At 38.6% G+C, this 14,950-nt stretch overlaps 1 protein-coding gene across 2 annotated transcripts; it reads left to right on the top strand.

Moving 5' to 3' along the window:
• The first annotated feature begins 3,551 nt into the window (after nt 1-3,551).
• Nucleotides 3,552-14,297, top strand: urm1 (ubiquitin related modifier 1). 2 transcript variants are annotated; one of them, XM_048174278.1, is made up of 5 exons: nt 3,556-3,699; nt 6,311-6,381; nt 12,169-12,250; nt 13,186-13,234; nt 13,677-14,297. In XM_048174278.1, the coding sequence occupies exons 1-5, from the start codon at nt 3,632-3,634 to the stop codon at nt 13,743-13,745; spliced, it is 339 nt and encodes a 112-aa protein (XP_048030235.1). In that variant the 5' UTR covers nt 3,556-3,631; the 3' UTR covers nt 13,746-14,297. The 2 variants fall into 2 exon arrangements, with proteins under 2 accessions (XP_048030245.1, XP_048030235.1); XM_048174288.1 differs by lacking the exon at nt 13,186-13,234 and having other exon boundaries at nt 3,552-3,699.
• Nucleotides 14,298-14,950: the final 653 nt, after the last annotated feature.

A 14,950-nucleotide genomic window follows, 5' to 3' on the forward strand; every position in this document is an offset into this window, starting at 1 on the left:
TGATCGTGTGATTTTTTGCTCCTAATATTATCTATCTATCTATCTATCTATCTATCTATCTATCTATCTATCTATCTATCTATCTATCTATCTATCTATCTATCTATCTATCCAACTCTTAACTGAATGATCAGTTCAAATCACATCACATTCAATAAGTAATTGATTGTTAATTAAATTGTTAAAATAGTTTATTCTTATTATTAATAATATTATATTATATTATATTATATTATATTATATTATATTATATTATATTATATTATATTATATTATATTATATTACTGTTGTGCACTTCTGGGTTTAGGACGTGAAAGTGAACAGAATTGTGTTGAAACCAGCTCTACAATATGACCACAAGGTGGCAGCAGTGTCAAGATAGAGCGCTGATGTGCAACATTCAACTCCATTCAGCTGTAGTGACGTCTGCAACATCAACTCCCTGCATTTTGACCCTACTTAATACCACACATTTTAATGTGTGTTTGATGTAGACACAATATTGTTTAATTACTAAATGTATATTAGTGGTCAAATTATGTTGGTGAATTTCTTTAGTTTTGCTGTTCTACAACTGGGCCAATCAAATCTAACCCTTTGAATGTAGTTTCCATTCATAAAACTTTCAAAAAATCTTAAAAGTTACCAGAATATGAATATGAATAAGGATTAAATATGCACGCCTTGTTTTACCTGTGTGTGTGATTTGTATAATGACATGGGTATTATACTGGTATTACAACGTAAACTTGGTTTACATTTCCTGAGTCCTCGTAATTAAAATGGCTTTAAAAACGTACTAAACAATGTTAAAATGTTAAAAATGTGGCAAGTTTTCTGTGATGGGTAGGTTTAGATGTAGGGTTAGGATTTGTACAGTATGAAAACCATTATGCCTATGGAATGTCCTCATAATTATAGGTGTGTGTGTGTGTGTGTGTCTGTGAGTGTGCAGTTGTGAATGCACTGCGACATAGAGCATGCGTACTGGCTTTGAGTTGTCGTGCGTCAGGCTAAAGTGACTTCACCAAGACAAGATGGTGGCTACGGAGGGGGGGTTGCAGTGAAACCATGATGCAATCTCTCAGTGTGTATGTGTGTTTGTGTGTGCATGCGCAAACACTTGCACTTTGTGTGTGTGTGTGTGTGTGTGTGATGTCCCCCGCACAGCTGTGTCAGTCAGAGAAAGGTCCACCAGGCACTGCTGGTAGAGCGGGCACACTGACAGGGACTCAGGGACATGAAGAACTGAATGCCCACTCAGCACACAAAGACACGCTGAGCTGCCCGTCACACGCCACTGTGTTCAAAATATTGGGGAAATGCAGATTAAAATCTTTTATTGAAGGCCGCAGTGGTCTGTGAACTAAAATGACAAGTCACACAATAGCATAAATACACACTCTACTCTGAAAGAGAACAGGACCTTATCAAAGCTGGAATAAGAAATATTATACAATATATTAAGAGACAACTTGCTTGGTGTTTTTGTAAACATCAACAAGATTCTGTTTCAGATTTCATGTGCTCATGACTAAAACTAATACTAAAATGTACCACTGAATTTGGTATCAGAAAAAGTTGAGTTAAATATTTATCTTGCATTAAAAATGATGTGTGTGTGTGTGTGTGTATATATATATATATATATATATATATATATATATATATATATATATATATATATATAAATTTATTTTGATAACTAAAAAATAAGTTTGTACATGAAAGAATATTGTACATGGCATATTTCATTAAATAATAAATAATAAATATTTCATTAAAATATATAAATATATATATTTTGGTAACCAAAAAAAGCTGATGAGCATATATATATATATATATATATATATATATATATATATATATATATATATATATATACATACACATTAATATATTTAATATTTTGATTATATATTTATGCCACACACACACACATATAGCACTGACTATTGCAATAAACAGAATATTTAAAACAAAAAATAAATGGAAGTTCAAGGTGAACTTGTCATTCTACTGCAGTATTATAGTATGTGACTTTCTATTTGTTTTTCAATCTTGTGAAAATGCGTTTTGTGTGCCTGTGGGCTATTTTTGGGTGAAGTGTTTTTCAACACAACAGGGTTCTGGGGTTGACATTACTGTTCTGAAAATGCCTCAAATCATGTTAAAGCAGCTGGTGGAAGCTGTGACATGCAGTTTTAAACATCAGCATCTCATTCTTTCCAGCTTATTTTGATTACATTTAATATTTGTGTAATTATGGTTTTTTTCCACTCTTTCTCTCTTTTTTTTTTTTTTTTTTAGAGGAAAGAACCGATTTATTTACAGTCGGATCTGCTGGTGACAGCACAGGAACAGCCTGTCATGTCCTGAACGGCTAAGTACATGTAAAGTGACTGGATTACATGCCTTGGTGCTTTAACACTTTGTCATCTAAATCTAGAGCTCATGCCGCATCCACCACACAGACACACACACACTTGTTCACACACACATACACACCACTGAACTCATATCACTGTCAATCATGTGCAACCTGCAAAGTTAACAACTGTGCTTTTAAAGAAAATATAACAGAGGCTAGGATATCTAAATTCAAGTCTACGTCTCCCATCCGTTTGGTTAATCATGGTTCTATGTAAAAAAACATATGTAAGTGTACACATACCAGTGTGATAGTCCAAATTCATTGTGATAAATAGTATTTTTGGAAGTCAGTCCCAAGTGTCCCCTCATGTGACTCTCTGTGGCCCCAGGGCCCCCCTTGCCCCTCAGACTTCACATTACCACATGAATGGCCGGCTGCAAAGGGCCAGTTCAGCCTCGGACGCCAACAGAAGGCAGGAGATTTGCAATTCAATCTGCTCCTAGTCGGGACAGACCTGTCACCAGTGTGACAGAGGCCGAGGGGGTGGGGGACCACCGCATACATCACGCTTTCCTGAGGAGACAGAGGGAAAGTTCAGACATTATGTCAACATTTAAATCATATTAAAATAATCATTATAATGAGCAATATAATAGCTGGACTTGTAGGCATCAGGTGAATTGTACCAAAAAAAAGAGCCTTTTCAGCAGAATTTGAACAGTAAACAATTATGAAACACAAAAATGTAAAGGACAAATGGGAAAATTGCTGTGGCCAAAAGAAATTGTAATCAATAAAATCTATACAATTAAAAAAATTGTTGAGGCCAAATTGTTATGAGTAAAATGTGATCAACCATTTAAATATAGACACAGTTAACAGTAAGAGCATAGTTAAAATTAAAATTAAAATAATATAATATAATATAATATAATATAATATAATATAATATAATATAATATAATATAATATAATATAATATAATTTCTTAGCTGTAGAACCTGAAATGTTTTTTAATTAATCTGCAATTTAATAGTATAATTCACATGACATAGTTCAGATATTTTCTATTGTATTAAATATTTTTACTGGTACTATTTTTTTCAATCAAAAGATTTATTGGTTATTTATAATGTGTAACAGAGCAAATACCCTAAGAAGAACCAAGGCTTGTCTCTGAATAAACACACAGAAACGCCCTCTACAGTAAAATAGTCAATGGGTTTCTCAGAGGAATATGTCATTTCCGGTGAATGTGTGCGATTCTTTCCGGGTTCTGTAGCATCATGGCAGCGCCCTTAGGTCTGCACCTGGAGTTTGGGTTTGTACTTATCGCTTTGTTTATAATTCATCGCATTTGCCTCGTGTTCCAATGGTTACATTAATGCACGTAATGCACAATAACTCTTCACACCAATTAGACAGAAGCTTTATCGACTGGACCTGGTTATTTCTTTAGCGGTTTAACTGCAGTGATGACAAGAAAACCAGGTTTAAATGATAAAGTAACTTAATAGAGCTGCGCGTGCTGACGGGATTGTCAGAGCTGTCAATCGTGCAGGTGTCGCGTGCGCTGGACATTTACTAGAATAATTCACTTTCTTAAAATGATAGTAATCGATGTTGACGTAAACTCCTTTTGGAGAAACTTTGTTCTTTATAGAAATTAGGTTTCCTGGTATTTATAAACAAGAACAATTGTTACATCAGTGATGGGATGTTTCAGAGCCTTTTCCCCTCATGCCAGAGGTTTTTGTACATTTTAGAGGTTTTTGTACATTTTTAAAAAGATTTATCAGAATCTTTTTTTTTTTTTTGACAGTACTTAAAAGGATAGTTCACCCAAAACTGAAAATTCTGTCATCATTTACTCACCCTCAAGTTGTTCCTGTATGAAAACCTGTATGAATTTCTTTCTTCTGCTCAACACAAAAGAAGATATTTTGAAGAATGTTGGTAACCAAACAGTTGATGCCCCCCATATACTTCCATACTGTTTTTTTTTTTTTCTTTTCTTCATACTATGGAAGTCTCTTCAAAACTTATTTTTTTATGTTCAGGAGAAGAAAGAAACTCATACAGGTTTGGAACAACTTGAAGGTGAGTAAATGATGACAGAATTTTCATTTTTGGGTGAACTATCCCAGCACCCGTGTCTTTTATGATATGATATTTCCATTATTAATTGATTATAGATGTTCATCTGATGAGGAAATGTGTACTGATGCCCCCCCCCCCCCCCAATTATAAAAGGTAGTTAACTGAAAAAATGGTAACCTAAAATGTGCTTTGTGTGGTAATATCTAAATTAATTGATTTTATTCAAATAAAAATGCTATTTAACATTACTGAATCAATCTAAATATATTAGGTTACACCAACAAAACTTAAGTTAATAGTAAGAGTAAGATCAGGTAGAATCTCTTTAACGTAACAATTACAGGTTACCTCATTTTACAGTGTATACAGGAAATAATGGGGAAAAAGCAAGAATGGAATTTAGAAATGTTGCCAGCTGGATTCGAACCATATAAGCTCCACTACTTAATGTCAGATCATGTACGCTAACTGCTTTTATCACGGCACAACCTCTGGTCAATATTTCAGTGTTTCTGAGGAGAAACGTAGGTGAGATTTGGAATGGAATGCTAGTGGACTGCTCACTACAATACTGTCCATTATACACTGAAAACTATATTTAAAAAATTGGATGTAAAAACAGTACAGGTTAACAATAAGCATTTCAATCAGTAGTATGTGATTGTCACACAACCTGATAACATTTTGCACATCACTTCATTGTGCAGTTCAGTTATAATCTTGATTGTGGGTGTGTTGTTTTGATACAGTCTTGTTTTAAAATGTTTTAATTCACTCAAGCGGCAGCATAATTAGTGAAAAACATGTTGTTAAAAATGGAAAGTTGGGTTGACAGTGCCCTCTGTTTTGACAAATATCCTAGGCCATCAGGTTATTCTATGCATACAGAAAAGTTGCATACTGTGCATAGTACATATCGTATATTACAGAAATAAATCTAGTATGCTATTTCGAACATAGCCATAGAGTGACCGAGAATGTCGATTGCATCAGAGTGACAGAAAGGGAAAGCATCTCAAAACAACTCTTGGCCAGAATTCGTTGGGTGCAGAAAAATGTTGCATTTGGCATTCGGTCAAAGTTCTCACTGCTTTTAAGTCGCAACAGAGTCCTATGTGACTGTCTATGGACAGAGGTGGTGTTTGTGAGTGGCCTTTCTGAGGCTGGCACACAGGCTGGCTTCTCTCTGTACCGCTAGGGTACGGGCATCTCGCCAGGCCTGGCGATCTGGAGGACAACTGGGCATTCTCCAGGAGATGTGAGCTCTCTTTATTGGGTCTGCACCTGCTACATGAGTCCTACTCTTACTTCATGTCCCTATCTGTTTTTTCCCCCCACTGACATGCACCTTCTCTCGTTCTTACATAGATTTCTGTTACTTACTGAGTTTTCGCTTATTAAATTGGTGAAAGTGAAAGTAAAGTAAAAATCTATGAACAGTATACTGTGATGTTGTCTTCTTTGAAGTAGATCTGTTTGTGTGCACAAATTCATTAGAAATTGGGTGTTATGTAAATTACTTTACAAAAAAAAAGGAATTTACCACATTCATACTTGACTAATCTTCACAAGTTTTAAGTCCTAAGTGCTATTCTGCCCTGCTTAAAATCATAAAAACAACTTAAAAAAGTCTCTGTGACATCTGGTGTATAAAATGTTCAGATGGGGTTTCTTTTTGTCATGGACTAGATGTTAAGTCAATTAAAACTGCATGGGGGATACTGTTAAATGATTTTAGAAATGGGAGAACCTTCACTGAACATTATTATTGTTAAAAGCTCTACCTGTAAGAGGCATTAACAGCATTATGCACTGTATATTTCCTATTTTAGAGGAGGAGCTGAACTTCTGTTTGATGGAGTAAAGAATCATCATGTGACACTCCCTGACCAATCAGATCCCTGTGAGTATGGAAAAATTGACCTCTTCTGTTTGCTAATTCAGGTATCACTGTTACTATTACTCATAATTGGAACAAACACCTAACTCTTAATTATTAAAAGCATATGCTGCGTTCACGCCAATTCATAATTACGTAAATAAAACTCTGTATGCTTTCAAATCGCTCTCGCTGTATTTGATGTCATACATCAATCGGTCTGCACAGTGCCACTTCAAATCAAACATGCCTTAAATCTGCATTGATCAGGTGGTACAGCGGCCACGTGGTACAAGTTGTAGCTCTCCAAAAAATTATGAATTTACACTTTGTAATTACAAGTTCTACAAGCACATTAAGGCTTTTTACAGTTCAGAATCATTACGGTAATTTCGACATGGTGTGAACGCACCTATAGCTCACCCAAAAATGAAAATGCTGTCATCATTTACTTGCTTTCATGTCGTTCAAAACTTGTAAGACTTTATTCTGTGGAATGTTTCAACTGTTTTTGTCCATATAATAATTGGCAGTGGGGTCTAAATATTGTATGGACAAAAAGGAACACAAATTAAGATATTTTTGATAAAATCCGGGACGTTTCTTAATCACACAGTGGCAGCAACGTCATTGCACCTTCAAGGCCCAGAAAGGTAGTAAAGTCATCGTTAAAATAGTCCATGCGACGACAGTGGTTCAACCTTAATGTTATGAAGCGACGAGAATACTTTTTGTGCGCAAAAACAAAACAAAAATAACGACTTTATTCTACAAATTCTTCTCTTCCCACCACTGAAGTCACGTGGACTATTTTAACAATGTCTTCCTTTCTGGGTCTTGAAAGGTGCAGTGACATTGCTGCCTATGTGTGGTTCGTTCAGAAACCCTCGGATTTCATCAAACATATCTTAATGTGTGTTCTGAAGATGAACAAAGGTCTTACAGGTTTGAAACAACATGAGGGTGAGTACTTAATGACAGAAATTTCATTTTTGGGTGAACTAATCCCTTAAAGCCTGTAACCTGACCTGTACCATTTGTATTAGTGACGTATACCTCAAATATACCTCAACTTGTTGATGCCAGTAACACGGTGTCTACACCGGACTTGAGCGGCATCATGCAGCGTGGCAAAATACGATAAGAACCCATTATAATCAGTGATGTTGTCTACACTGGATACGGCGTGACGCAACACGACAAATCCCTGACAGTAAACTGATGCCTCATTCTATTTCTGATGTACTCCAAGCACTCGCGTTAAATCTCATAGGAAGGACAAATGCACTTGCAACGGTCGCTTTGTTGCATCCAGTGTAGACAATTTCTAGCTGTTGCAATGCGTCAGCAGTCACATCTTTTGTAGACACAGTGTAAAGCAAACAACCAAGCAATGCCCTAGCAACCACCAAGAACACCTCAGCAACTACAGAGCAATGTACTAAAAATTATTCAGAATACCTCAGCAACTGCATAACAACACAAGTTTTACACGTCAAACGCCTCTCATGTTATCTTCAGAAAATGTGAAAATCTAGTTTGTTACTCTTTTCTTAAAGAGTTAAGGTTTTGCTGAAGTGTTCTTTTACATTGACGTTGTATGAAAGATAGAGACTTCTATCAGACATCAAATGTTTATCACTTTTTCTATTCCAGACCAGTGCTTTACCATTCTCAGCACTGATGACTTAATTAGCTCCAAATATCTCTACCCTTTCTCTCCCAATACCAGAGATTCGGATGTAGGATTCACTTATTGGCCTTATGCCCTGCTAGAACTAAAGGATGCCTTTTTTCCCCTCTGGTACTCCTATAGAAGAAAGCCACACAAATCATACCAAATTATGTGCCTCTTTCTCCACATCTATCTCTTTTATTCTGCCGTCCCTCTGCCTGATGCCCCTTTCCCATTCGCCTCCTTTCCTCCCCTGACCTCTCAGAGCCCTGGTTCACACGCTTCCCTGGACACCTTTTCTTCCAGCCAGTCCTGCTTTCACTCTGACATAGGGCCAATGGCAAACCAGTGCTGGCCTGCCATCACAAAACGAGTTTTTTCCCCCTCCACCCCTCCCTCAGCAACAATGGAGCTAAACCCCTTCTCCATACATCCCACCTCCCCCTCAACCACCAACATCTGTGAGCCTCCCTGTGCCCAGCCATTCTTCCCCTAACTGCTCCATTATTGGGCCCCTTTCACTTGTAAATGCAGCCAGTGATACTGTTGATGGATCTTTTATGCCTAGTGCTGGGGTCACAGGAAAGGTATGGAGAATAGAGGGCCAGTAAAGGAGGGAGGGACAATTGTTACAAAGCACTAAGTCCTTTTTGTGTGCAGTCATTTTTTGGGATGCCTGACAGTACAAATGCCTCACTCCTACAAACATCTCGCATTCCTACGGCTTCCTGGTGGGACATTTGGGTGAAAGTAGTAGGATGTTTGGTTGTGGGGGAGTGCTTGTATTGCCCCCTGTATTTAAGCAGAGAGTGGGTAACATGTTCTCTGCCATCTCTGGATTGGAATGCAAGTCATTTGAGAGCCATTAGTGCAAAAGATGGATTGGTAAAGCCGAGACCTTATATCCCATGCACAAGTGTTTAGTTGATGATGGTGATATCTACAGAGCAGGGAGGAGATTCCCAAACTTCATCTGACTAATCAGTGTATCAGTAGTTAGGATATCATGTTCCTTAGAGCTTACCACTTTCCACACAAATCTAGTTTGTGGGTTATAGAACCTTACTTTACCTCAACTGGTAAATTCACACAGTTAATGAGTTCTGCAAAGTCAACCTGGTAACTCAAGAAGGATGATGTGGTTGTTTAGTGGGAGAATCCTTTTAGCATAGATGTGGAAAAGCTTTCAGGATTTGCTGAGATTTTTGTGGTGGCCTGTCACTTTTCCTTGCTCATGAACAGTGTTCGTCCTTCACTAGGAGTCTGAGTTGTATTGAACAGGACTAGAACTTTTGGTCAAGTGTGTTAGTATTTTGCATCCCTGTCCCAGCTCCGGGGTTGCAAACATTCAAATCTATGTGCACTTTGGTGGCCTTGCCAAACAACAGAAGGGTCAAGCTCCATGGAACCGGAGTATCCACGACAACCTGTCCACAAAAGTGGACGGCAGGAGGGAATGTGGCCACCGAGACCTCGCAGGGGCCTAGGGGATGACCTTAGAGCACATTTGAAGCCCAAAGTCTGTACGTGTGTTTGTGGGCATGATTTGAGTATGTCACGGATGGCTGGCTATGATTGCTAAGGCTGACACTGACGCTCTACACTAATCTCTAATTTTCTGTCCACTGGTCCAGACCCTTCTTAGTGATTGATGAGTAGTGCAGAGCCCCCCGCTGCCGGACACACACACATGATCATCATAGAAACGCCAACCCTCATATCCCCCGCAAGATGAATGACTTCATTCCCTCCCACCCAAAGATAGTGGTGATAATGGTGATCATCATGAAAAAGAGAAGGGAAACGGAGAGAGTTAGCCAGCCACTATGCTACGCAGACGCCGCCACCCTCCCACGCAGGCTTTATCCCAGCATGCACCTGTCTGCGGTGACGCATACTCCCCCCCCCCTCCTAGTCGTGTTTTCCCTCGGTCTCTTCCTACCTCACCACAACCTATCCAGTCCTTTTTGTCTTCCATTCTTCCCTTACCCCTACAAAAAAAAGGGCGAAAGAAACATTGGTCATCTTGTTGACCTCTCACTCTTTGCTCCTGGCTCACATAAACCACCCTTTGTATGAAGCAGGAGACTTTTGCTTTTTTGTTTTTTTCAAGTTCTCCCAATCAAAGGACTGACGTGGCTGAAAGTGATCACGTCTGTTTTTTGCCCCTGCTTTTGGTACTAGTCAATATTCATTGCAGTAGCGTAGCACTGAGGCAAGCATCACTCTTCTTTATAGGTTCAGGATTGTGGGCTAGCTGAGCTGCAAGGTACAACGATCGTTACACAACTGAAGAGGCTGACAGCGATCCAATTAACCTGAAACAGCCTCTGTTGCTCGACCCCTTCCCCTCGCCGAGAAGCACGCCACACGCTTACAAGCGCACACACTTGCATGCGTTGGTGCTGACATCTCTGAAAGCTTCAGTTCTGGTGGAAACTTGCCCAGTCAAGAGTATTGTATAGACCCTCGCTCCTGCACCCACTTGCCCTCTTCATTCGTCCTCTTGCTAATTTGTCCTGGTCTAATTATACACGCTTGCATAGCCAGTTAGCTATAGCACAATGGCACTAGCGACTATGTCTTCTGGTCATCATGCGTTCTGAAACCCATCAAGGGTTTCTCAACGGTTCTCTGGTTCTAGTAACCATTGCCCACCTGGGACCTTATATGTTCCTCTGCTTGAATTGAGATGTGTTAGTAAAACCGCCACACAGAGAGTGTGAGAGGATGGCGTTCGGTGTTAAATGTTGCCAAACACCTCAGTTAATGGACCTCCTTTAAAAAAACCTTCCCTTATCGGATTTATTGCCGATATCTATGTTGACATGCATAAGAAAACCTACAGACATTGACAGCTATCCTGTAATGCACCTTCAAATATGTCTTAGGATTATATGAAATGAAATTGCATTGAAGTCTTGTGATTTATATTTTCATCCTATTTATTTCCAAGGATTCAGGAAAGTTCTAAAGGTTGTTGTGTATGTTTTTTTAACACAAGGATTAAATGTATTGCACAGGAATCATCAGCAGTATGGATGTTATGCAGGTGATTCTACCCATGTGTTCAGATAGGGTGAGCAGTGCGGTAGTTATTTTTGATGTTTTTCAAAGCTCCATCTCTGATGTCACATTTCCAATAAGTGTAATGGCTTTTCATATGGACAAACTAGTGATCTTCAAGAATACAAAATTCGGAAAATGCGCACCCAGCATTATATCAACCACAGCAAACTCGCAAACAATAAATTCAAACTCCTCCCCAGATCAAATGGAAACATCTCTCTTTTTTCCATCTTTCTCTCCCCTCTTACTCACTCTTTCTCCATCTTTGTCTCCACCACCCCTCTGAGCCGGAAACTGGTATGTTCCAGAAATGGACGCTGATGATACAGTGTTGATGTTGGACATACCGTCTTTTCCGCCATGTTGGGCAGCGGAGCTTCATTGCTCACACACGCATGTACAGATATAAAACAATTATCATCCATCGTCACATGCTAGAATTATCACAGAACACACAACACAAATATTGAAGACTAAACTTCATTGCCCTTCCATTAGTGAAATGACAACCAATACCTTTGATTGGATAATATTTACATTGCTTTGCAACAACACCCACCATGCACCAAGACATTCTAAGCTAAATTTTGTAATTTTACGATACGTTTTTGTTTTTGCTTATCATAGGCGTACAAACGCTGGCTTCTAGCACATTTTGTTTGTTTTCATGGGGGGGTGCAGACATCCTAGATTTCATTTGAATTCACATTGGCACCCTGGGTTTATATCCATCAATCATCACCCCCCAACCCCCCAATAGATATTCGGCATTTCGGTGCTAACCTTCTGTATTGTAAAACCTACCTATTCCAGTCACGTTTACCTGGCCAGTGCTTTCAGGCTGATACGGCTACAGTTGATGGCATCTCTGTGTTTACGAATCTGAATTTAATCGGCATTACTGCTGTATTTTCAATGGTGCGTTCAAAAATGACAAGTCTATTCTTGATACACCTCCGTTAAGCCTCCCCCACCTTGCGTTCGAGGCTCTGTCGCGTCACATCGACCGTGGGGCTGGCTCACTGAACTCTGACCTGTGAACTTTGACCTCTGTGGTACTCTTATAGGGGACATGAAGCAGCTGCTGGCGTGGATCCGAGGGAACATGCTGAAGGAGCGCCCAGAGCTCTTTATGCAGGGCGACACTGTGTAAGTATACACACGCAGATGCACAGTAAATACATTACCGATGCAGGATGATGCTCAGACAAACATACACACGCGCTGTAGACACACTCGTCATAAACGCAGTGCTACGTGTTTACTGCAGATTCGCCGTGAGGTCAAGGAGGTAGAATCACACCACATTCCCTTTTGTGATTTGGCCAGTGACGATAAAATACTTCACTTTTTTTAATACATCAGGTATAAGAAATTATACCTTGCTTCCTCAGCCCTGAAAAACTAAACAGTGAGTGGATTGTTTTTTTTTTTTGTTTTTGTAATTCTGATTATGATGATGCTTTAGAAAAATTTTAAGAGAGAGAATTATCATAAATGACCCTTATTGCAATTACCAGCATGGACTGCTAACTGAAAATAATGAAACTCGTGGATAACTGCAGTAAACCTCTGATTCACAGTGTAGTCTTCAATGGCGTACAAACCTCACTGTTGACTGTTTAGCCATGAGGGGCCACCCCTTCACCTACATTAGCACCTCGTACTTCAAATATAAAATAAAAAACAAAATATAAAATTCCTTTTTTTTCTTTTTGTCATTGGCAGGTGTTAATGGTTGGAAACAAAGCAAAATCCAAAGTGATATTATTGTGTTATATTGTATATAATGCTGTATTGCGTTATATTGTATTGATTTCTGTAATTATAAATATTGTGGTAATCTTTGTGAGTGGTTGTTCTATGCATAGTCTTCATTGTGTTTCATCTTGCACGTGTATGTATATACGAGAGAAGCTCATTCATTTAATGAACTGCGGATGCAAGGGTCTTAGAAAACCGCAGCACTGGCGATTTTCATTGTGTATAAACAGGCTGCGTTATATTATCAGAGAGCTGCTTTACTGTCATGTTTTAGTGTAGCTCACATCACTTACATGAGCTCTTCTTTTTGACACACACAGTAGACCTGGGATTCTCGTATTGATTAACGATGCAGACTGGGAACTGATGGTAAGACTGTGTGTGTGTGTGTGTGTGTGTGTGTGTGTGTGTGTATATGTTTGTGCGTGTGTGTACAGTTCCTCAATCACTCCATCCACTCCATTTTAATGACATGCTCATTTTAGGTCCAGTGTCAGCTTCTCTTCATTCATCTAATGTACATAAAGGTTGTGCTGGGTTGTTCTTTCAGGAAAACATGTATTGGCATCAGACCGTAATTTAAAGTAACACAATCAATTGAAAAAATTCAATGCCTCAACAACTGTCAATGATGACTAAAACCTGCAAATCAAGTGTTGATTCAAAGCTGCAAATCTTTCTAATGATTTCTACAATTTAAAATAAATATATACTTTTTTCTGTCTATACATTAGTTTTTGAAAGATGATATTTATGAACCAAATGTTTTTTTGTTTTTTTTATTGTGTGTGTGCATCCATATCCCTTGCAGGGTGAACTGGAATACCAGCTTCAGGACCAGGATAACGTTGTCTTTATCTCTACACTTCATGGAGGCTAACTGACTCTAAAAGAAGCACCACACCCATACAGAAGCCCCTCCACCATTCAAAAGGTCAAATATCAGATGATCCATTAACACACCATAGGTGGCCGCTTTCAATCCCAGCTGTGGCCTTTTCGACCAATCCGGTGAAAATTCTTATTTTGGTTTTAAGTCCAATAAAACGTAACATCACCGGGAATCTGGCTGCCGAGGGATATTCGCTGTCCTCTGTACCTTATAGGAGCGTGGCGGGGTTACGATGGGGAGCAAGGGCTCATTAGGAAGGTCACTCTGTCTAGCCAGTGTCCAGATGGATTCTCTTGAGACATGATGGACCGGTTGCCCCATGTCAAATGGCTACGTTATAATTTTCATTAATTTTCTGGTTGATGCCTTTAGAGTTGTCAGTTGTATGTTTACTATGTAAGTCATTTTTTTTTTTTTTTTTTTTTTTATCTGAACTAATAAATATTTTGCAAGTATTTCCACAATATTGTTTTATTTGCACTTATGTGATTTTAAATGTAGTGCAATAAAGTATTTAAATAAAGATATTTCTGCAGTCCAGTATGTATTAATGTTTTATATTTGTCATAAGCTTAGCAGGTTGATTATTTGATATTAAATATTTATGTGAGGACGAGAGGGTTTTATTACATTACTGCACTTCTTGTAGACTGCTATAGTATACCTGAAAGTAGTCCTAAGTCTAAATATTATTTTGAAGCTGTGATTCCTTTAGCATATCACATCGTACAGAAAATAATGACACTTCTCTAGTCAAATGACGCATTATCTTTTATGTTTGATTTACTTATACTTCCTTGGGTTCATCTAGGCTATAGAATATTCATTAGAATAAACTAGGCTATGATGGCGGGAGGTCGAGCACAAATCTCTTTTGGCTGAAGACTTGATTTGCAACGGAAACCAGTATGATAATAGTAACACTATAATACAGATGCTAATGATGTCGAGGGAAAAATGCGTCATGTCAGTATTGGAGTGTGTGTGTGTGTGTGTGTGTGTGTGTGTGGGGAGGGGGGAGTAAAAGGGGGAAAACAGGGGTAAACATGCTTCTCCTGCAGTGTGACCTGTTGGGAGGCCATGAGTCAATTTCTCTTTTATTAAAGACAATTCCTACTGAGATTTAAACTAGGCTTATAGGTGATCCACACTTTATTTTTGGCTTATTTTTCAATATATCTACGTTATTTATA

Source organism: Megalobrama amblycephala, linkage group LG2, assembly GCF_018812025.1.
Source record: "Megalobrama amblycephala isolate DHTTF-2021 linkage group LG2, ASM1881202v1, whole genome shotgun sequence".
Classification (NCBI taxonomy): domain Eukaryota; kingdom Metazoa; phylum Chordata; class Actinopteri; order Cypriniformes; family Xenocyprididae; genus Megalobrama; species Megalobrama amblycephala.